Below are 24566 nucleotides of genomic sequence, written 5' to 3' on the forward strand. Positions count from 1 at the left end.
AGCAGGAAGAAGAGAGACACAAGAATTTTAAAAATAAGAGAGCTCTATGAGAATTGTCTGACTCCATCAGAAAGAGCAATGTAAGAAAAATGGGTATATCAGAAGAAGAAGAGAGGAAGAAGGGAATAGAGAGCCTATACAAACAAATAATTGTTGAGAACTTTTCAAGCCTATGGAAAGAGTTAAATTCTGGAATCCAAGAAACAAAACACTGAGTTACCTCAACCAAAACATACCTTCTCCAAAGCACATTATACTAAAAATGTCAAAAATCAATGACAAGAAAGTATCCTCAAGGCAGCTGGGGAAAAGAGGAACATAACATATAAAGGAAAGCCCATTAGGTTATCATCAGACTTCTCAGCAGAAACTCTACAAGCCAGAAGAGAGTAGAACCAAACATTTAAAGTACTGAAAGAGAAGAATTACTAGCCAAGAATACTATATTCATCAAAGTTATTCTTCAAATATGAAGGAGAAAAGAAAACATTTACAGATATATAGAAGCTGAGGGAATTTATCACCAGAAATCACCCACTGCAGGAAATACTCAAGGGGATTATTCTACTGGATACAAAGAACAAAATAATGCCAAATTACAAGTAAAACCTCCAGCAAGGTTACAGTATAAACAAGGATAATTTGTGACAACAGTAACATAAATGGGGAGAGGATAAAGGTCTGCAGTAGCAGAGGAGGATGGAATGCAGAAGCACTCATAAGACAAGCACTCTTGTACATATGAAAATTTTTCTCTTAATAACCTAATGGTAATCACCCATGAAAAAGCCAATACTCAAACACATAGCTTAAAAAAAAAGAAGAAATAGGAATGAACTATGGAATACCCCCAAACAAAACAACTGACAGAAACACAAAAGAAAAGAACCAAATAAGCCACAGAGCTATCAGAAAACAAAACATAAAATGACTATAGGAAATCAAGTGTCAGTAATTACCCTAAATGTAAATGGATTGAACTCATCAGTAAAGAGACACAGAGTAGCAGATTGGATCAAAAAGCAAAACCCAGCCATATACTGCCTTCAAGAGACACATCTAGGCTGCAAGGAGAAAAGTAGACTCAAAGTTAAAGTTGGAAAACGATTCTCCAACAAGTAATACCCAAAGAAAAGCAGGTATAGCCATGCTCATCTCTGACAATGCTGACATCAAGACAAAAAAAGTAAAAAGAGACAAAGATGGACATTTCATAATGATAAAGGGGACATTGTATCAAGAAGACATAACACTTAATATATATGTAGTGAATCACAGAGCATCAAAAGATATAAGACATCTAACTGATCTAAAAATAGAAACAGACAGAAACACAATCATACTTGGAATCTAAACACACCATTGACGATTTAGATGGATCATCCAAACAGAAAATCAATAAAGAAATATTGAACTTAATGATACAGTGGACCAGATGGACATAATAAACATTTACAAGACATTTCATCCCAGAATGTTAGGTCATACATTTTTTTTTAATAGGCTTTTAAAATTTATTTATTCATTTTAGAGGAGATAGAGAGAGAGAGAGAGAGAAAGAGAGAGAAAGAAGAGGGGAGGAGCAGGAAGCTTCAACTCCCGTATGTGCCTTGACCAGGCAAGCCCAGGGTTTTGAACTGGCAACCTCAGCATTCCAGGTCGACGCTTTATCCACTGCGCCACCACAGGTCTAGGTCATACATTCTTTTCCAATGTGCATGGAACATTCTCAAGGATAGACAATATATTGGGCCACAAAACTAATATCAACAAATTCAGGAACATTAAAATTATACCAAGCATATTTGCTGACCATAAGGCTTTGAAATTAGAATTCAACTACAAAAAGGAAGTAAAGAAACCATAATAATGTGGAAATTAAACAACATACTTCTAAAATATGACTGGGTCAAAGAAGAAATAAAAACAGAGATCAAAAGATATATACAGACAAGTGAGAATGACAACACATCAAAATTTCTGGATGCAGTGAAAGTGAAAGGAGTAATAAGAGGGAAGTTTATATCACTACAGGCTTATATCAAGAAACAAGATAGAGCCCAAGTAAACAACCTAACTTCACATCTTAAAGAACTAGAAGAACAAAGGCAACCCAAAGTCAGCAGAAGAAAGGAAATAGTAAAAATTAGAGGGACAAATATATGGTGACAGAAAATGATTTGACTTTGGGTAATGAGCACACAACACAATCAACAGTTCAAATGCTATCAAGATGTTCACCTGCAACCTATGCATTCTTATTGATCAATGTCACCCCATGAAATTTAATTTCTAAGTTAAAAAAATGAGTAATGCACATGAATTCTGAAGGCATTTTATCTGAACTCATTAAAGAATTCTATCTTTTATAATAACAACTGAAATCAAGGTCCCCCTAGATTATATTCTCACATGATATGCTTTTTTACCTTTTTATATTTTATTTGCCATTGTGTTCTAAGTACCCAGCAAGTACAAAGGGGCACTATCATGGCACACAGGATGGCTGTAATACTATAAATAATGTAAATATGAAAATGTTGCCATAATGGATTTTATTTTTATAGGATTTGATTCTCTTCAACTTGCCCCCTCCAAAAAAACAAAAACAAAAACAAACAAACCCAAACTAAATTTCTTTTAAAAATTGTGTCCTAAAACCATACAGTTTATAGCATATTTGATGGATCATCTGTATCATCCAGTTCCTCAGCCCTGCTTATCAGTCATGGTAATTGTCAGAGGGGGATGAGCTGTTTCACACCCATATATTTCTTAGCTGAATTGGGTTAACGCCTGGTGGGTGTTAAAGCTCTCTGGTCAGGAGCTTCTGCGGAGTCAGAAAGCAAGAGTATAATTGAGCAATTTAGGATATGTGTTTTACCTTTCCCACTTCTGCAAAAGGTATTAAATTTTGGTATGAGTTCTGCAAATTTGGGGCATGTAGCACCATTAGATTCTGGATTATTCTCCTGACACTGATTGTCCTTCCCAACATGGTTTTTCTTTTCTTTTTTACATTTTTAAATTTAAAAAAAACAACTTGTTTTCAATTACATTGACATCCATCTTATTTTATAGAAGTTTCCAGGTGAAACAATTACATAATTTACAGAGTGATCCCCTGATAATTCAAGTACCCATCTGACACCATCCATAGTTATTACATTATTGACTGTATTCCCTATGCTGTACTTTATATCCCTGTGATTATTTTTATTTTGACACATCCATACTCAACTTGTTTTGCAAAGCTCATGCTGAATCCAGCTAAGAACTATATTTCTACTTGCCTACTAAATATTCTCATACACATAAAAGAAACACCAGTAAAACAAAGCTGTGTTTATTTTATTTTATTTTTTACTAATTTTTAGAGAGGAAAGAGAGTGAGAGAGAGAGGGGGGGGGGAGGGAGGAGCAGGAAGCATCAACTCCCATATGTGCCTTGACCAGGCAAGCCCAGGGTTTTGAACCAGTGACCTCAGCATTCCAGGTCGATGCTTTATCCACTGCGCCACCACAGGTCACAAAGCTGTGTTTAGAATGCTGATTGGATGTTTTACTAGGCTTTGCCAGTCACAATGTTTTCTTATTTTATAGGACAATGTAATTTTTAAGAGACTTTCAAAAGATTCAAAGTACATGGAGGAAACATTATGCCATCTGGAATATTTTGCCACAGAAGGTAAGTAAAATTTGGAAATGTTCTTTTTAACCATCGAAGTTTGTACTTCAGGTTGTTTATGACTGGCATCTGGGTAAGCAGTCATGATCTGAATAGACATGTCATGTTTGTGCTTGGCTGGCTTCACAGGAGTGTATACTTTTCTAATGCTAACCCCTGTGCCTGTCCTCCACATGCTGTGCCCATAGCAGCGACAAGATGTGTGAGAAATTCCATACTCAGTTACTGTATTTCCCCATGTATAAGACACATTTCTTTTTTCAAAAAAATTGGGGTCTAAAAACTGAGTGCGTCTTATACAGTGGTTATAGATTTTTTTACTTTTATTTCCCACTTGTTTTTGCACTCATTGTTGAAGACAGTGATTTGTCATCAGATACAGATGAGGACAAACTAGTGGATGGGAGTTTTGACAGTGATGAGGAGTTGTATGAATTTTATGATGATTAAAACTTGAGTTCAATAACTTTATGTAATACATTTTCTTTCAAATTTCAAGTCCCAAAATTAAGGTGCATCTTACACATGGGATCATCTTATACATACGGAAATACAGTACCTGCGTGTGACTCAACTCTCAGCCAGCAGTACAAAGGGGAAAGGCAGGCCACTCAGTGCGTAGACTCAGCTTGTTACAGTTCCCTTTCTTGGAAAACACACATTTTTACTCACCTATTCCTCTCTTATCCTTATGACACTGGCTTACCCAGTGCAAGACATACAGAGGAAGCTAATGGCTAAAGGGAGTAATTCATTGCACCCATAGAGGAACAAGGAGGAAATTCTCAGAAAGGCTTTAAACTACACTGATGTCAGGTGTTCTGCAAGTGAACGTGCTGAATGCTGGAGCCTTGCTTTGTGCTGACTGCTGCTCTCTCTTCGTATGTTCCTATGGCTGTGTTTATGTGTGTATGTGCACACGCACATACATGGCTGCTTGAAAATCTGGATCTTTCACATGGTGGCACATCGGGCTTTTATTGCTGTCTTAAACTGTACTTCCTGCCTCCTTTACTCGCTGATGCCTGCGACTGCTCACACAAACATGGATCTGCCCAGCCCCTGTACATCTCTGCTGTGGGAGTCACTCTCATGGCTTTTCATGTACTCGCAAATTTTATAAATGGCGGTTTATATTAAAATACAGTAGAATTGTTTTTAAATTCCCTTTTTAGATATGTGTAAGTTGAATTAGAGTGACCTAAAAAGCAGTTGGTTTCTTTGATTTTTTGGAAGGTGCTGGTATAAAATGGAGCCACGTGATGTTAGCTAGGAGGTAAGGTACCCTGGGGACATTATTGAGATGCACTGTGGCTGTTTTGCAGGCTTGCGAACTCTCTGTGTGGCTTACACTGACCTCTCTGAGAATGAGTATGAGGAGTGGCTGAAAGTCTATCAAGAAGCCAGCACCATAATGAAAGACAGAGCTCAGCGTCTGGAGGAGTGTTATGAGATCATTGAGAAGGTAATTGCATTTAATATAGTCCTCACTGCCCACTGAGGGGCTTACCCAGCTATTAACAAAGTCTTTGAACAGGAATCCTTTTGCTATCGAGGGATATTCTCTTTACTGGTATTTTAACCATTAGCTTTTAATAATTTGTTTCTTTGTTTTTAGAAACACTTAGTTTTTATGGACTATCTGTGGTCTAGCCCCCCTCAACTGAGCGTCCGTGCTATTTTAAGAAGTTTCAGGTCAAAACAGACTCAATGCCTTTCTGGGTCTGCCTAAAATTAACCTTTACAAGATGAGCTCACCCTATTGAGTTGGATGAACAATCAGAATTCATAGGCCAGTGGACTATTGTACATACTAAGAATTTTCACATCTACTTATTCTAATAAATTTTAAGTTTTGCCATTGCTCGTCCATATTGCCTACTTTGATTTTTGTTGTTGTTGTCTTTTTCAGTTTATCCCAAGAGATTACGTAGCTTTCTACATATTGAATTTCCTCTGTCAAAGGACAAAATTCAGCTGAGTAAATTTGAAGATTTAATTGGCTTTACTAAGCAATTTACAAATGAGGTAGAATCCTGTCTAGCAACTGGAAGGGCTCTCTGAAGGGTTGTACAAATGGGAGGTTTTTATAGGTAGAAGGCAGGGGTGGGGGGGACTTATTAGCAAAAAAAAGAAGAAGAAAGGATTTTTAAACTAGGTCATTTTTTTGTTGGGAAGGGATTGGCAGGGGGTTTATTATGCAGATTACCTCACTGGTATTTCTCAGGAAATTCCAGACTTGATTGGTTTAACTTTTCATTCTTGGGAGAGGCTGGAACTGCAGTTAGATTCCTTAATAAGTTTTGGTTTAGTGACATGGCTTAGTGAGAGTGACTCCATTTTGACCTGGACGTTTTAAAAAAATTTTTAACACCTCAAATCTGGGAGCTTGATTTCAACTTTTTCTGTTTTATATCAACAGCCATTGGTCCATCCAGTTTTCAGTTTCTTATAACTCTGAAATCATCATTTGATTGCTTTTTTAATTCCTTTTATTGTGTGTTATATTTTATATTTCCTGTTTTGTTTTTTCTATTCAGTTTTTGAGTTTTATTTTAACTTCTTTGTCATTTTAATGGAATTTGCATGGGAATAGAACTGAATTCAAGTGTTCATTTACCCTCTTTACTGGAAATATTCCAAATTACTTCTAGAGTCAGAAAAGAGCAATTAAGTAGATGACATGCACATGTGGTACCAGGCATAGGCATACATATATATAGGATGGATGCTCAAGAGATAGTTGGCTTGATAGCTCAGTTGGTTAGAGCACCATCTTGATACACTAAAGTTGTGGGTTTGATTCCTGTTCAGTGTACATACAAGAATCAAACAATGAATGCATAAATAAATGAAATAAACAATCTCTTTCTCTCTCTCTCATCCCCCTTCTCCCTTTTCTCTCTCTGAAATTATTAAAAAAAATGAATCAAACAGTGAATACGTAAATAAGTGGAACAACAAATTGATGTTTCTCTCTTTCTTCCTCTCTCTCTCTCTCTTTCTCCCCCTTTCTCTCTCTGAAATCAATAAACACATTTAAGAGATAGTTTGCTTTTCTCATCAATTCAGTTTGTTTCAGTGAGGTCAGTTTGTTATCAGTGAATTCTTTTTTCTCTTGATTTAACTACAACATAATACTTGAGTCATTTGTGGAATGAGAAATAAGGGCTCATGTACTATTAACATCCTCAGGATGACTTTCCCATGTTCTCTCCTGCCAGGTGATGTTTGTTCTAACATGCCCATGTACAAGGAAATAAATGATGGGCCCTGGGTTGTCTGTGTGTATGGAAGAGTTCCAACACTGGGCAATAGCTTTGAAATGCCACACATATAGCTATCATTCACTGTCTGCAAACAAAGTTTTAATGTAGAGAAAATATGATAATTGTCTCAGAACATTTTTTTTTTTTTTTTACAGAGACAGAGAGTGAGTCAGAGAGAGGGATAGACAGGGACAGACAGACAGGAATGGAGAGAGATGAGAAGCATCAATCATTAGTTTTTCATTGTGCATTGCAACACCTTAGTTGTTCATTGATTGCTTTCTCATATGTGCCTTGACTGCAGACCTTCAGCAGACCGAGTAGCCCCTTGCTGGAGCCAGCGACCTGGGTTCAAGCTGGTGGGCTTTTGCTCAAGCCAGATGAGCCCGCACTCAAGCTGGCGACCTCAGGGTCTCGAACCTGGGTCCTCTGCATCCCAGTCCGACACTCTATACACTGCGCCACTGCCTGGTCAGGCTGTCTCAGAACATTTTGATTGCCTTTCTTTTGTCAGAGTTTTGTTATAAATGCTGCTCCTGAGTCTGTACCAATCTTTAATTGAAGATATTCTTCAACCTAGAATTTACTGTTACTTGGGGCCACAGCCATAGAAGACCGCCTTCAAGCTGGTGTTCCAGAAACCATAGCAACTCTGCTGAAGGCAGGAATTAAAATATGGGTGCTGACAGGAGACAAACAGGAGACTGCAATTAATATAGGTAATTAATAGTAAAATAGTTCCCTGATGCTGGATTTTGTGTTCAAGTATCTTATGAAGTATCTAAGAGTTTATGAAATGCCTTGATGATTATATTTTATTGAACTTTTAATTTTTAGGCCAAGAAAATTTTACTGAAATCTAATGAAGATGTTCATATGAGCATTATCTGCCTCTTATAAACACTAAAACTATTACATTTTCCTGAAAAGTATTAAACACACTTATAGCGGATATAGAATTTAAGAGTTGATAATTTTGATTTTCTTATTGCTTTCTTCACAAAATTTTAGTCTAAGAGACTAAGAGCATGTTTTCATTAAGTTTAAATATTGAGTTATTTTATATTACTATAACCATTTTAATGATTTTTACCAATTAATAGATTTTTCTAAAAGTCTTGTATTTTTTTCTTTCCCATCTGGGTTGGCAACCTCTTTGCTTGCTAAGTATCACAGAATTGAAAATTGAAGAAAAGGAATTTAAGTTCAAATAACTTTATCAATGTTAAAGAGGTATATTTTAACTTTAAAAGGAATTGAAACTACTGATTTAAAAAAAATCTAATTTTGATTATTTGAATTATTTTAAAAATTATCTGTTATTTCTGTCACTATTATGGTGTAACAAGCTGTGCTGCACACGTAATAAAGTGAATATGTAAGGACTATATAACTTATAATGTATTTATGAAAATAGATTCTGTCACAGACTACTTCACAAAGAAACATACTAGAATGTCTGAATTTAAGACACTGTTGTCCTATTTGGAGTGGCCTCCCTGAAATATTACCAGCTGAATCCAATGGTGCTTTTTCCCTTAAACTTGCTCTTTTAAGTCAGCTCCATCTCTTAGATAACCTCAATTGTGAACAATACCTACCATCTGGAGTGAATTTTGTCTTTTTTTTTTTAATAGAAAAAAAGAACATTTAATCGCTTCTTCTCAAAGCTATAGCTGCTCAAATGCAATTTGGACTCCCAACCAACTGAAACAAAGTCATAAGGGAATAACTAGTGGTTTCCCAGTCTCTGGGAATCAGGGAGTCTCTGAAGCATCAGTTACAGACTTTGTCCATTGATTTGTGCTGTGGACAGATGCATATGTTTTTAGAGAAAATGCAAGTTTTTGGAGAAAAGTGTGATGAAGTTTCCGTGAAGACCCATTACTACTACAAAAAATAAAAACCTATTTTTATAGCCCGTTGGTAATATTGGCAACATTTTTATAAATGAAGGATAATACATTTGCTTTTGTTATACTGTCTCTTTTTATATGTATATATGTTGCCCCTTCAAGTATAAGTTTTCACACAACCTTGGCCTAAAACACCTGCTATTGACCTGTCACTCCTGTTGTTCATGTAGGGCACATGAAGTTGACTGCTGCCCTGAACACTTCCTTAAAATTGAGGTGTGTGATTTCTGCTCTCTGAGAACAGTATGAAAGAAGTGTGTAACTCCTGCAAGTTCAAATTGGACTGTAATGATAAGCTTTTTTAATTTTCTAGATCTTGAGTGTTCCTGTTATACTAATGGTCCTCCTATGTCCCTAGGTCCAAACTTAACGTCCACAGTGCTTTCTTGTGTTTACATGAAAAGTGAGCATACAGGAAAGGGAGCAGCCATCTCTCACTGCCTCTGAGCCAGATCACCCTGCCCTTGGGAGCCCTCATGAACTTGTTCCTATTGCTCCTTGTGTTTTTCTGAATTTATCAGAGTTAAACCATGTTCAGAATAAACACAAGTGAAACCAAAGGGCTGCATATCAACCCAGAAAACACAAAGGGCTTCTTATTCCTGAAGGAAGACTTTACTTGCCCACAGCAAGGCTTCTCTGAGCCTTATGAGATCGTTGATCCCTGTCTAGTTTTTTTTTGTTTTGTTGTTGTTGTTGTTGTTTTTACAAATAACAGTTGGTTATTTTGTGCTTTTTTTTTTTTTAAAGAATGTATAGCTACATTTGTAGTTTTGATTCCAGGAGCACTCACACCTGTTAGATATTTTAACATTGATCATTTTTAGTGAATGTTCAAGATGACTAGAAAAGGGTGCCTACTACTTACAAGCTGATGACTTGACCAAATTCTTATATTTGTCTTGGAGTTTTTCTCTGCTTACATTTGTGCCAGTGTGACAGCAGAAGTCAGACATCTCCTGGATGTCACGAAGTAGGCCTTCAACAACCAGGGCACTGATGTTCTTTGGAAAACTGTGTCTGAATTATTTTTTTTTTTTCACTTTATATTCAGAACTCAAGTTGGTAATCCTGAGTAATATTGTGGAATTAAACGTCATTTTCTGACTTAGGATATCTGCTGAGCTTACACACAATATAGAAGGTGTAGACATCCAGACATTTTGTTAGACTTGTTCACATTAGACTGCAGGCGACAGCTACATGCAGCATGAGGTCATGCTCCAGAGAGTCTGGGTTGTTGCCATGTAGTCCTCATGCCCTCAGGGACATGAACCATTACTGATCTGTGCCCCATCACACTGACTATTCTGTACAGTACAGTGCATTCTCTGTGCTTCAGGATACCCAGAAGATATTTGGGAAGAATATCAAATGTCTCGCAGTTCTACTTCTAGGTGAAGTAAGGAAAAGAGAACAATTAATTGTGTCTGTTGAGTGCCAGCCTCTGTGCTAGGTGTGCTTTCTGGAAACTATCTTCAGTCTTTACAAATGAATAGTCTTAAGCTCAAGGGGGAAATTCAGAGTTTGCAAAGGTTGCACTCTTCCTAATGACCAAGCAAATACTGGGTCTCAGAGCTCTTGACTTCTGGTATAGGGTTCATTTATAACAGATTCACATAGTTTTTCAAAATCCATTCCCTAAAATTTGAGTTAGCAGACCAGGGGAGAATGATACTATATTTCATCTATCTGAAGATGCTCACTGTTTCTACATTTTAATGTCTCTGAGATTGGGATGTCTTATGATTGTTGACTCTTAACATTTTAATTGACAACATGTCCTTAGTGGTAGAAGTTGTAAGAGTTCACATTTTGAGGTGACATATAGTATGTTTGGATTCTTGACTCTCTTTAGTATTTGATCTACCTATCGGTCATAGTTTGGAATTTACTTTTAAAGTGTAACTTTTAGTTCATGCCTTGAAAATAGATTTACTCAGTCAAATCAAGTTCCAGGATATTTGTGTCTCTTATGGGCCAGTGAGTATTATGTAGATAGACAGTCACCTTACCTGTGGATTTTAGGTTGTTTAAAACTGTCATGATGCCAGACTCCTGCTGTGCCGTGCTTGCATTTGTGCTAACTAGCTGTGTTTCAAGAAGCTGGCAAATTTCTTTTTTAGCTGGAAAATTTGGCATCAGCTAGTCTAAAGTGAAATTTCAGATGCAGCCTTTGTGAATTATGTAGTCGTCATTTCCTTATTACCACTGGATAAAACATCTATTAAACTGTTAGACAATAGATATGAAGTTTTTAGAATCTATAATTTGTTTTTAATGCATGTAGGATGAGTGAGAATAGAATTCTAGTATGTATTTCATTTTAAAGTCAGTAAGTTGGAAATTGCTTTGTCATCCAAATATGAGTTGGAATTGCTTGCCTGTCCTCTTGCATTTTGCTCCTCATCATTTGATACTTTTAAACCACTTCTTTATAATATTAAAAGTTTAATTTTTTTAAGTGAGTAAATATGGTGCTTACCCATCCTATTATTGCTATAGACTTCCTTGCCCATTAAAAGGAAGACAAATCCCCTTCTCAGGTGAAGGTTGGCATGTTTGGTAGCATTCACAATCTTAGTGTTGTTCTTTCTCAGAAAAGTCAGATGTGCTATACCTGCAGCTAACATTGTTGCCTGATGTTTTGCTATTAGCCTGGGAAACTTACATTTCCCAGTAAGGGAATGAGTTAATTGTGAGACAAATTAGAGACTAAAGTAGATGAAAAAGTAGTAATTATGCAATAGAGTTATTAAACATGACTGGCGTCAATAATACTCACTAAATATCAGCTATCATATGCCAAATACTGTACTAAGTCCTTTATGTAAGTTTTATGTTTAATTCCCTTTGAGATCATCATTACCCCTTTCCAAAGGTAGAACTGAGGCACAGAAATAGCAAACAACTTAACCTTGATCACATAGGAGTGAGAGTGCTGAAAATCTGAGCAAGTGACCTCCACACTTGATATTTACTTCCCAGAAAGAAAATTTCCTGAGCCTAAAAAGATCAGGGAAGTCTTAACAGATGAGATAGGTTTAAAATTTGAACCTTCAAGAATTTTTTTGTTTAGGAGAAAAAAAAGTACTAAGCACAGAATGGGTCATGACATTCCAGAGGGGGGCTGAAAGTTCTGGAAGGAAAGGTCCAGGTGTGGTTCTGTGGGCGAGTTCTTTGCTTCTTGATTCTCCAAGAGATTTAAGGACTCTGTACTGAGCCTCTGTGTCCCCATCTGTAGTAGAGTAAAGGTACCACATATTATCATCCATTCCTCATGTCTGACAGTATGTTTCACATACTCATACTTAAATATTTATTGACCACTTTCTGTATGAAAATATGATATTTATAATCAGTGGCACACTTACTGAGAGTTTGGAACCAGGTTGAATCCCAATGATAGGTAGCTTGATTAATCTGATCTTAGGATGTATGGTTAAAAAGGTTAAATTGTTTCTAGTCTTTCCAAACTTGTCACCAAAAAAGAAGTAGATTTGGATCTTGGGCAATATGAGCTTACATCAGAAAAAAGACCCTGAAGAATCAGAGAATCTGAATAGAAACAATACAACTAGTGAAAATGAAGCAGTAATCAAAAAAGCCCAGCAAACAAAAGTCCTGGACTGGATGGCTTCACAGGAGAATTTTAGCAAACATTCAAAGAAGAACTAACACCTATCCTTCTCAAACCATTTAAAAAAATTCAAGAGAAAGGAAAACTCCCAAGGTTATTTTTTGAGGCCAGCATTATTCTAATTCCAAAACCAGATAAAGGCACTATGAAGAAAAAAATTATAGGCCAATGATGAACATTGCTAAAATCCTCAACAAAATATTAGCAAACTTGATATAGCAATACATTAAAAAGATCATACACCATGATCAAATGAGATTTATTCTGGGGATGCAAAGTTGGAACAGTATCCACAAATCAATAAACATGATATGCCACATAAACAAAATGAAGGATACAAATCACATGATCCTATCTATTGATCTACTGCAGAAAAAGCATATGATAAAATCCAGCACCTATTTATGTTAAAAACTCTCAGCAAAGTGGGAATAGAGGGAATATACATTAACATAATTAAGGTCATATATTACAAACCCACAGTCAACATTATACTCAAGGGGAAAAAAGTACAAGCATTTCCCTTAAGATTGGGAACAAGACAGGGATGTCTACTTGTACCATTCTTATTCCACATAGTACTGGAAGTCCTAGCCAGAACAGTTAGATAAGAGGAAAAATAAATAAAAGGCGTTCAAATAGAAAAGGAAGAAGTAAAATTGTCACTATTTGCAGATGACATTATACTGTACATAGAAAACCCTAAGACTCCATCAAAAACCTACTAGGACTGATAAATGAATTCAGTAAAGTAGCAAGATACAAAATTAATATTGAAAAAATAAATGACATTTTTATATACTAATAATGAATTATAAGAAAGAGAAACTAAGATGACAATCTCATTTACAATTGCAACAACAACAAAAGAAAATACTGTACCTAGGAATAAATTTAACCAAGGAGGTAAAAGACCTATACTCAGAAAATTATAAGACACTGAAGAGAGAAATTGAAGAAGATAGAAATAAGTAGAAGCACATACCATGTTCATGGATAGGAAGAAATAGCATCATTAAAATGTCCATACAGCAATCTATAGATTCAATGCAATTCCTGTCAAGAAAGCAATGGCATATTTCATAGAACTAAAACGAATAATCCAAAAATTTATATGGAACCATAAATGATACCAAATAGCAAACAATGATCTTGAGAAAGAAGAAGAAATTTGGAGGAATCACACTACCTGATATCACACTATACTATAAGGCCATAGTATTCAAAACAGCCTGGTACTGGTATAAAAATAAATATATAGATCAATGAAACAGACTAGAAAGCCCAGAAATAAACCCACACCTTTGTGGTCAATTAATATTTGACAAATGAGGTTAAAACATACAATGTGTTTAGGATACTCCATTCAATTAATCATGTTGGGAAAATTGAATGGATATGTGCAAATAAAAAAATGGAACTGGACAACCTTCTTACACCATTTACAAGAATAAACTCAAAATGGATTAAAGACTTAAATTGTTAGACTCAAAACCATGAACACTCTAGAAGAAAACATAGGCAATAAAATCTCAGAAATGTCATGTAAAAATATTTTTTTCTGATGTATCACTTCAGATAAGGGAACCAAAGGAAAAAATAAACAAATGGAACTACAGCAAACTAAAATTTTTTGTACAGCAAAGGAAACCAACAAAATGAAAAGATAACCCACTGATTTAGAGAACATATCACCGATACATCTGATAAGGGGTTAATATCCAAAATTTACAAAGAACTTACAAAAATTCAATACCAATAAAAATAAGCAATCCAATTAAAAAAGGGGCAGGGAGAGCGGCAAGATGATGATGGAGTAGACAGATGTAACAACTTCTACCTCCCAGAACCAAAACAGAATACAACTTAATTTTAAAGACCATCATCTGAAAAAACCAACTTTGGACTAAACTAAGAGGACCCTTCAACCAAGGAGCACTGGAGAAGCCACACAGAGACTGGTAGGAAAAGTGGAAACACAGGGAGGGCTGCCCAGCTCCCAGAGCAAATGGCAGCCAGAGAGACTCACGTGTTGGGAAGTGAGTTCAGCGGATAGGGGATGGTCCTGAGCCCCAGGAACAAAGCCAAAGCCTGCAGCCCCAGAGTCTAGAAGAGGCGTATGGACAGTATTTAGCAGCGAAACAAGTCAGGATACTGTTTGTGAGAAAGAGACAGATTTCTCAAACCCAGGATTCCTCTTAAAGGGACCGAGCAGAAAACCTCTTTCACAACCACTCACCTGAGGCTCCAGGGGATGAGGAGAGAAGAGAAAACTGGAGTAGCAGGAAGAGAGTGTAATCTAGGAGGCACAGGGAGAAACACTTTGAGGGACAGCCACCCTAACCCCTGGGCTGAGTCACTCCCCAAATCTGAAGTGAATATTTCCCCTGGAACCAGCAATACCAGCAAAGGGAAGCAGGATACCAGACAAACAAGCTCTCCCACAGGCACTCAGAGCAGAGTCACTTAGAAGGAGGGAGCATACAGGAAAACAGTATTGAGTGCTAGGATCTGAGGTGCAGTGCCCCCACCCACACTACTGAAGGCTCGCTGGAGGGAGGGTGGCTGCCAGAAACAGAGTGCGGTCCTGTCAGTGGGGGTGGAAGCTGGGCCAGCCACGACTGAGGCCTGACATTAGCTCAGACTCGCCTAGCTGGGGCGGGAGGACACACGAAAGTCGTCCAGCCTGGCTGTGGACCTGCCTGTAATCCCACCGACGGGAAGGCGAAAGCCCAGAACGAGGCAGAGACCCGTGACCGAAAGCAGGCATGCAACCCCTCCTAGCCCGTGGAGCTGAGACTTGCAGCCTGACACGCGAGCCAGCTCTGCCTGCGGGTGTGGGGCGAAAGCCCTGGAGCAGGCGAAGACCCTTAGCTGAGCAAAGGTGCTCAGCCCTGCTCTCTGTGCAGAGGCTTGCAGCCAGGTGCAGTGTGCAACCCCACCTACGGGGGTGGGATGAAGGCCAAGGCCTGCCAAGGCTTGTAGACCAAAGCATGTGAACACAACCCCTCCTGTAGAGAAGAGGTGGAAACCACAGCCACAGCCTCAGTGGGCTGGTGCTGGTAATGCTCATACCCAAATGATCAAGGCAGCGGCAGAGGCAGTGACAGGCCTGCAGACAGACCACACCTAGGGAACACAGAGGCCACACCCATTGGATTCCAGTGGCCACACCCTTCTTATACACAGAAAAAATGGGTAGGCAAAGAAATGCAACCCAAATGAATCAAGAGAAATCCCCAGAAAAGGACCTGAATGAGTCAGATATAACCAAATTACCGGATGCAGAGTTTAAAATAATGATTGTTAGGATGCTTAAAGATCTTAGAACAACAATACATGGTCATTATGAACACCTAAATAAAGAGATAGAAAGTATAAAAAAGGACATTGAAATATTAAAAAAGAACCAGTGAGAAATGACAAATACAATATCAGAAATGAAGACCACAATAGAAAGTGTTAAAAGCAGGATGAATGAAGCTGAGGATTGAATCAGCAAGTTAGAGGACAGGATAAACGAAGTCATGGAAGCAGAGCAGAAAAAAGAAAAGAGACTCAAAAAATCTGAAGAAACTCTAAGAAAGCTCTGTGACAACATGAAGAGAAATAATATCTGCAAAAAAGAGGTTCCTAAAGAAGAAGCGAAACAAGAAGGGATAGAAACTTTGTTCAATCAAATCATAGCTGAAAACTTCCATACATTGAGGCAGAACAAAGTCTCACAAGTTCAAGAAGCACAGAGAACTCCATTAAAGAGAAAACAAAGAAACCTACACCAAGACACATCATAATTAAAATACCAAAGCTAAGTGATAAAGAGAAAATATTAAAAGCTGCTAGAGAAAAAGAGGCTATCACCTACAAAGGAACCCCCATAAGGATGACATCAGACTTCTCAACAGAAACACTTGAATCCAGAAGGGAATAGCAAGAAATATTCAAAGTAATGCAGAACAAGAAACTACAACCAAGACTACTTTATTCAGCAAGGCTATCATTTAAAATTGAAGGAGAAATAAAAAGCTTCCCAGACAAAACAAAACAAAACAAAAAAAACCCTCAAGGAATTCATTTCAACCAAACCAATGCTGCAGGAAATGTTAAGGGGCCTGTTGTAAACAGATTAAAGTGGGAAAAGAACATAGCAAAAGCAGAATACAGCTTTAAAGAATAAAATGGCAATAAACAACTACATATAGATAATAACCTTAAATGTAAATGGATTAAATGATCGGATGAAAAAATATAGGGTAGCTGAATGGATAAGAAAACAGGACCCGTGCCCTGGCCGGTTGGCTCAGCGGTAGAGCGTCGGCCTGGCGTGCGGGGGACCCGGGTTCGATTCCCGGCCAGGGCACATAGGAGAAGCGCCATTTGCTTCTCCACCCCCGCCCCCCCCTTCCTCTCTGTCTCTCTCTTCCCCTCCCGCAGCCAAGGCTCCATTGGAGCAAAGATGGCCCAGGTGCTGGGGATGGCTCCTTGGCCTCTGCCCCAGGTGCTAGAGTGGCTCTGGTCGCAGCGCCCCGGAGGGACAGAGCATCGCCCCCTGGTGGGCAGAGCGTCGCCCCTGGTGGGCGTGCCGGGTGGATCCCGGTCGGGCGCATGCGGGAGTCTGTCTGTCTCTCCCCGTTTCCAGCTTCAGAAAAATAAAGAAAAAAAAAAAAAGAAAACAGGACCCGTACTTATGCTGTCTACAAGAGACACACCTTAAAACAAAAGATGCACATAGACTGAAGGTAAAAGAATGGAAAAAAACATTTCATGCAAATGGAAATGAAAAAAAAGCTGGAGTAGCAATACTTGTATCAGACAAAATGGACTTTAAAACAAAGGATATATATAGTAAGAGATAAACAAGGCCACTACCTAATGATAAAGGGGGCAAAACAACAGGAAGATATAACTATTATAAATATTTATGCACCTAATATAGGAGCACCTAAATATATAAAGCAGACTTTGATGGATATAAAGGGCGAGATCAACAGCAATACTATAATAGTAGGGGATTTCAATACCCCACTAACATCACTAGATAGATCCTCAAGAAAGAAAATTAACAAAGAAACAGCAGACTTAAAGGACACACTAGATCAACTCGATTTAGTAGATATTTTCAGAACCTTTCACCCTAAAGCAGCAGAATATACATTCTTTTCAAGTGTTCATGGTACATTTTCTAGGATAGACCACATGATAGAGCACAAAAGTGGTCTCAACTAATTTAAAAACATTGAAATCATATCAAGCACTTAGATCACAATAGCATGAAACTAGAAATCAAATACAACAGAAAAACTCAAAACTTATCAAACACATGGAAACTAAATAGCAGGTTATTAAATAACGAATGGTTTAAGAATGAGATCAAAGGAGAAATAAAAAAATTTCTAAAAACATGATAATGAGCATACAACAACTCAAAATTTATGGTACACAGCAAAAGCGCAAAAGCAGTACTGAGAGGGAAGTTCATAGCACTACAGGCACACTTTAAGAAGCTAGAAAAAGCTCAAATAAACAACTTAACCCTGCATCTAAAAGAACTAGAAAAAGAACAGCAAGTAAAGCTCAAATGTAGTAGAATGAAGGAAATAATAAAGATCAGAACAGAAATAAATGACATAGAGGCTAAAGAAAAAATACAGAGGTTCAATGAAACTAGGAGCTGGTTCTTTGAAAAGGTAAACAAGATTGATGAACCTTTAACTAGATTCACCAAGAAAAAGAGAGAGAGGACTCAAATAAATAAAATTAGAAATGAGAGTGGAGAAATAACTACTGACACAACCGAAATACAAAATATTGTAAGAAAATACTATGAAGAACTGAATGCCAATAAACTAGTCAACATACATGAAATGGACAAGTTCCTTGAAACATACAGTTTTCCAAAAAAGCAATCTGAAAGAATAAGAAAACCTAAACAGACTGATTACACCAAATGAGATTGAAACAGTTATCAAAAAACTCCCAACAAAGAAACGTCGTGTGCCTGATGGCTTCACAAGTGAATTCTACCAAATATTGAAAGAAGAACTAACTCCTATCCTTCTCAAGCTATTTCAAAAAATTCAAGAGGAAGGAAGACTTCCAAGCTCCTTTTATGAGGCGAGCATAATTGTGATTCCAAAACCAGGCAAAGACAACACAAAGAAAGAAAATTATAGGCCAATATCCCTGATTAATATAGATGCTAAAATCCTCAACAATATATTAGCAAACTGGATCCAACTATATGGAAAAAATCATACACCATGATCAAGTGGGATTTATTCTGGGGAGGCAAGGCTGGTACAATATTCACAAATCAATCAATGTGATTCATCACATAAACAAAAGGAAGGAGAAAAACCACATGATAATTTCAATAGATGCAGAAAAAGCATTTGATAAAGTCCAGCACCCATTTATGATCAAAACTCTCAACAAAGTGGAAATACAGGCAACATACCTCAACATGATAAAGACCATCTATGAGAAACCCACAGCCAACATCATACTCAATGGGCAAAAATTAAAAGCAATCCCTTAAGATCAGGAACAAGGCAGCGGTGCCCCCTTTCACCACTCTTATTCAACATAGTCCTGGAAGTCCTAGCCACAGCAATCAGACAAGAATAAGAAATAAAAGGCATTCAAATTGGAAAAGAAGAAGTAAAACTATCATTATTTGCAGATGATATGATATTGTATATAGAAAACTCTAAAGTCTCAGTCAAAAAACTACTGGACCTGATAAATGAATTCAGCAAAGTGGCATTATATAAAAGTATATAAAATTAATACTCAGAAATCAGAGGCATTTCTATACACCAACAATGAACTGTCAGAAAGAGAAATTAAGGAAACAATCCCCTTCACTATTACAACCAAAAAAGTAAAGTACCTAAGAGTAAATTTAACCAAGAAAATTAAAGACTTGTACTTGGAAGATTATAAAACATTGATAAAAGAAATCAAGGAAGATACAAACAAGTGGAAGCATATACTGTGCTCATGGTTAGGAAGAATAAACATCATTAAGATGTTTATATTACCCAAAGCAATTTGTAAATTCAATGCGATACCAACTAAAATACCAATAACATACTTTAAAGATATAGAATACATATTCCAAAAATTTATGTGAAACAACTAAAGAACACGAATAGCCTCAGCAATCTTTAAAAGGAGAATAAAATGGGAGGTATCACACTTCCTGATATCAAGTTATACTACAAGGCCATTGTACTCAACTTAGCCTGGTACTGGCATAAGAACAGGCATATAGATCAATGCAACAGAACAGAGAACCCAGAAATAAACCCACAGCTCTATGGACAACTGATATTTGACAAAGGAGGTAAGTGCATACAGTGGAGTAAAGATAACACCATTTATCCTCTTTAATAAATGGTGTTGGGAAAATTGGATAGCTACCTGCAAAAAATGAAACTAGACCACCATCTTACACCATTCACAAAAATAAACTCAAAATGAGTAAAAGATTTAAGTGTAAGCTTTGAAACCATAAGTAAGCATCTTAGAAGAAAACATAGGCAGTAAGCTCTCCGACATCTCTCGTAGCGATATATTTGCTGATTTATCTCCACGAGCAAGTGAAATAAAAAACAGGATAAACAAATGGGACTATATCAAACTAAAAAGTTTTGCACAGCCAAAGACAACAGGAACAGAATAAAAAGACAAACTACACAATGGGAGAACATATTTGACAATACGTCTGATATGTGGTTAATAACCAAAATTTACAATGAACTTGTAAAACTCAACACCAGGAAGACAAACAATCCAATCAAAAAGGGCAAAAGAAATGAATAGACACTTCTCCAAAGAGGACATACAGATGGCCAACAGGCATATGAAAAAAATGCTCAACATCACTAGTCATAAGAGAAATGTAAATTAAAACCACAATGAGATACCACCTCACTTGAGTCAGAGTGGCGCCTATTAACAAAACAACACAGAATAAGTGCTAGGGAGGATGTGGAGAAAAGGGAACCCTCCTGCACTGCTGGTGGTAATGCTGACTGGTGCAGACACTGTGGAAAACAATATGGAGATTCTTCAAAAAATTAAAAATCGAACTGCCTTTTGACCCAGCTATCCCACTTTTTGGAATTTACCCGAAGAACACCATAGCACTGTTTCAAAAGGAGTAATGCACCCCCATGTTTATTGCAGCATTGTTCACAATAGTGAAGATCTGGAAACCGCCCAAGTATCCGACAGTGGACAAGTGGATTAAAAAGCAGTGGTACATATACACAATGTAATACTATGGGGTCATGAAAGAAATCTTACCTTTTTCGACAACATGGATGGACCTGGAAACTATTATGTTAAGTGAAATAAGTCAGGCAGAAAAAGAAAAATATCATATGACCTCACTCATTTGAGGAATCCAATGAACAATGTGAACTGAGAAATGGAAACAAATAAAAAATAAAAAGAAATAAATAAAAATGGGGCAAAGGACCTGAATGCACAATTCCTCATAGAGGACATAAAAATGTGTGATAGACGTATGAAAAAATCAACATCATTCATCATCCAAAAATGCAAGTTAAAACCACAATTAGATATCACCTTATGCTTATCAGAATTGCTATCTCCAATAAATAAACAAACAGCAAATGTTGGCGAAGTTGTGCAGAAAAGGGAACTCTTATGTACTATTGGCAAAAATGCAGATTGATGCAGCCATTGTGAAAAGCAGTACAAAGTCACCTCAAAAAATTAAAAATGGAACTTCCTTATGACCAAGTGATTCCACTTTTGGGGATTTATCCAAAGAAACCCAAAACACTAATTTGAAAGAATATGTGCAGCCCCTGTGCTCACTGCAGCATTATTTACAATAGTCAAAATTTGTAAGTAGCCCTAGTGCCTATAAGTAGATGAGTATATAAAATAACTGTGATACATTTATACAATGGAATGCTTATATTGCCAAAAGGAAAAAAAGAAAAGGAAATCTTACCTTTTGTGACAGCATGGATGGATCTGGAGAGTATTATGCTAATTGAAATAAGTCAGTCAGAGAAGGACAAGTATCATATGATTTCACTTATATGTGGAATATAATGGACAAAATAGACAAACAAAATAGACAGACTCAGAGACAGATAGCAGGCTCATAGCTTTCAGGGAGGTGAGGGCTGAGTAAGGGGGTGGAGAAATTGAGCAAAAAAGGAAAAAGAAAAGTGGCCCTGGCCGGTTGGCTCAGTGGTAGAGCGTTGGCCTGGCATACAGGAGTCCCCGGTTTGATTCCTGGCCAGGGCACACAGGAGAAGCGCCCATCTGCTTCTCCACCTCTCCCCTTCTCCTTCCTCTCTGTCTCTCTGTTCCCCTCCCGCAGCAGCCAAGGCTCCATTGGAGCAAAGTGGGCACTGAGGATGGCTCTGTGGCCTCTGCCTCAGGCGCTAGAAGGCCCTGGTTACAATAGAGCGACACCCCAGATGGGCAGAGCATGGGCCCCTGGTGGGCATGCCAGGTGGATCCCAGTAGGGCGCATGCAGGAGTCTGTCTGACTGCCTCCCCATTTCCAACTTCAGAAAAATAAAAAAAAAAAAATAAAAAAACAAAAGGTAAAAGAATAGCAAAGAAAAAATCCATAGGTACAGCCAACAGTGTAGTGATTGCCAGGATTGGGTTGAATAGGGCAGGTGTCGGGAACCTATGGCTTGCGAGCCAGATGTGGCTCTTTTGATGGCTGCATCTGGCTCACAGACAAATCTTCAATAAAAAAAAAATAACATTAAAAATATAAAACATTCTCATGTATTACAATTCATTCATTTCCTACCGCTCATGTTCATGGTTGCTGGTAGCTGGAGCCAATCACAGCTGTCCTCTGGGACAACACCAAATTTTTATTGGATAATGAGAACGTACACGGTCGTATGGCTCTCACGGAATTACATTTTAAAATACATATGTGGCGTTCATGGCTCTCTCAGCCAAAAGGGTTCCTGACCCCTGGTATAAGGGGATTAAATGGTGATGAACAGACACTTGACTTGGGTGGGGGGATGTGAACACACAATACAGTATACAGAAGATGTGTTATAGAATTGTGCATCTGAAACCTGTTTTGTTAACTGGTGTCATTCGTATAATTCAGTTAGAACTAAAAGATAAATGATATAGGATCTGAGAAATTTGGTTTGGTAATATTTTTTAGTGTAAATTGTTTTAATGTCTTAAAATCAAGTCCTATTCTAAGTACCAGAGATTCTTTACTATTTTGCTTTTTCTGAATGTTGATTGTACTCAGGTAGTTGAAAGACTAAGACCTTTGTTGTGTGCCATTCATTTCATCTGTAGTAAAAAGTGAAATCCCAGAGTTTTTCATCTCAGCCATTTTATGTTTGTCTTGTTAGACTGTGAGATTAAAGAACTAGATCTCAATTTTCTAGTGTGGATTGATGTTTCATACCTGGCTCTTTTCCAAGAGTTGATCTCATTTTATCCAAAAACATTAGAAGTGAAGCACACCAAACCTGGATTGACATAATTTGATTTGCCACATTAGCTAAGTCGCAATTAACTGTGTTAACCTTCCATGGTCTGTCTAGAGCAAGTGTTCTGTGTGATAATTCTGTAAGCAAAATCTTGCTTCATTTTCCAAATTAAAGAAAAAAGTAAAACACCAACATGTTTCTTCTCAGAAACCTTTAGTTTTGTATATTTAAATTCATGAAAGTGTCAGCAATTTTATTTGTTGTCCTCTCCCTGCAATGGCTAAAAATTACTTAGGTTTTCCCATAATGCCTTTGTGCAGCTTCAGCTGTCAAGTGGCATTTCACTTAAATTGAAAAATATAGACTAAAGCAGCGACATAGGGTTTAAAAATTACAGCTCGCTTCTGCAGCTGTTGTTGAAAAAAAATGTACCAGCAGATCCTTTCGCATCAGTTATACTAAATTTGTAACAGTCTGTATTGCATGAAGTTGCTTGAAGTCTCTAGGGATAAAGAAAGAGGAAGCTTAACATGGAGGGGAAGTGATTAATGCAATATTCCTTTTTGTGAATGAAAATAAAATATAGACCTTTCTTCTGGTCCTAAACTAAGACTTTATAGAAAGAAGGAATACATTTATAAGATTTTAATGGGAAACAAAAAGTTCAATGATATTAGTCCTACCATGCAGACATTTTACTGGCATTCTGAGAAATTCTCATTTTTACTCACCACTGTTGTTAAAATACAGACTTGAACACATTTGAAAATGCACAGAAAATTGGTTCATGTTTTCTCCTCCTTTTTTTTTTTTTGTTTGTTTTAGAGGTTTAGCAGGTATTTGCCCATGTGGTGTCATGATTTTAATTTAATCAGTCTTTTAATTTTTAAAATTATACATGGTGGTTTGAACAAGTGAAATAACCTCATTCCCTTGAGATAGCTATTGTTAACAGCTTGAGCTATATTTTTATGATACTGATTTAAAAAATAATATTTGGGTTAAAAGCCATAATTTTGTACTTTAAAATTTGTGTTCTAAGGTGATTTATAAATATTCCTCTCTAATGACAGTGAAGGATGTACTTTGTACCTTCCCAAATAATCAAATAAAAGTACTTATTGTCTCCCCCCCCAAAGTAAGGTTTTACTTGTTCTTAATTTTTTTTTTTTCTTTCATTTTTCTGAAGCTGGAAACAGGGAGAGACAGTCAGACAGACTCCCGCATGTGCCCGACCGGGATCCACCCGGCACGCCCACCAGGGGCGACGCTCTGCCCACCAGGGGGCGATGCTCTGCCCATCCTGGGCGTCGCCATGTTGCGACCAGAGCTACTCCAGTGCCTGAGGCAGAGGCCACAGAGCCATCCCCAGCGCCCGGGCCATCTTTGCTCCAATGGAGCCTTGGCTGCGGGAGGGGAAGAGAGAGACAGAGAGGAAGGCACGGCGGAGGGGTGGAGAAGCAAATGGGCGCTTCTCCTGTGTGCCCTGGCCGGGAATCGAACCTGGGTCCTCCGCACGCTAGGCCGATGCTCTACCGCTGAGCCAACCGGTCAGGGCTTGTTCTTAATTTTTGTCTGT

General features: G+C 37.6%; 1 protein-coding gene across 4 annotated transcripts in view; it reads left to right on the top strand.

Moving 5' to 3' along the window:
* The window catches only part of ATP8A2 (ATPase phospholipid transporting 8A2), a 726487-nt gene that overhangs the window by 246238 nt on the left and 455683 nt on the right, over positions 1 to 24566 (top strand). For all 4 annotated transcript variants that reach the window (XM_066369169.1, XM_066369168.1, XM_066369167.1 and 1 more), the window contains exons 21-23: positions 3603 to 3687; positions 5013 to 5152; positions 7537 to 7675. In XM_066369169.1, the coding sequence (XP_066225266.1) occupies positions 3603 to 3687; positions 5013 to 5152; positions 7537 to 7675 (364 nt within the window). The remainder of the gene's footprint in view (positions 1 to 3602; positions 3688 to 5012; positions 5153 to 7536; positions 7676 to 24566) is intronic.

This window comes from Saccopteryx leptura, chromosome 2 (genome assembly GCF_036850995.1).
Source record: "Saccopteryx leptura isolate mSacLep1 chromosome 2, mSacLep1_pri_phased_curated, whole genome shotgun sequence".
Classification (NCBI taxonomy): Eukaryota; Metazoa; Chordata; class Mammalia; order Chiroptera; family Emballonuridae; genus Saccopteryx; species Saccopteryx leptura.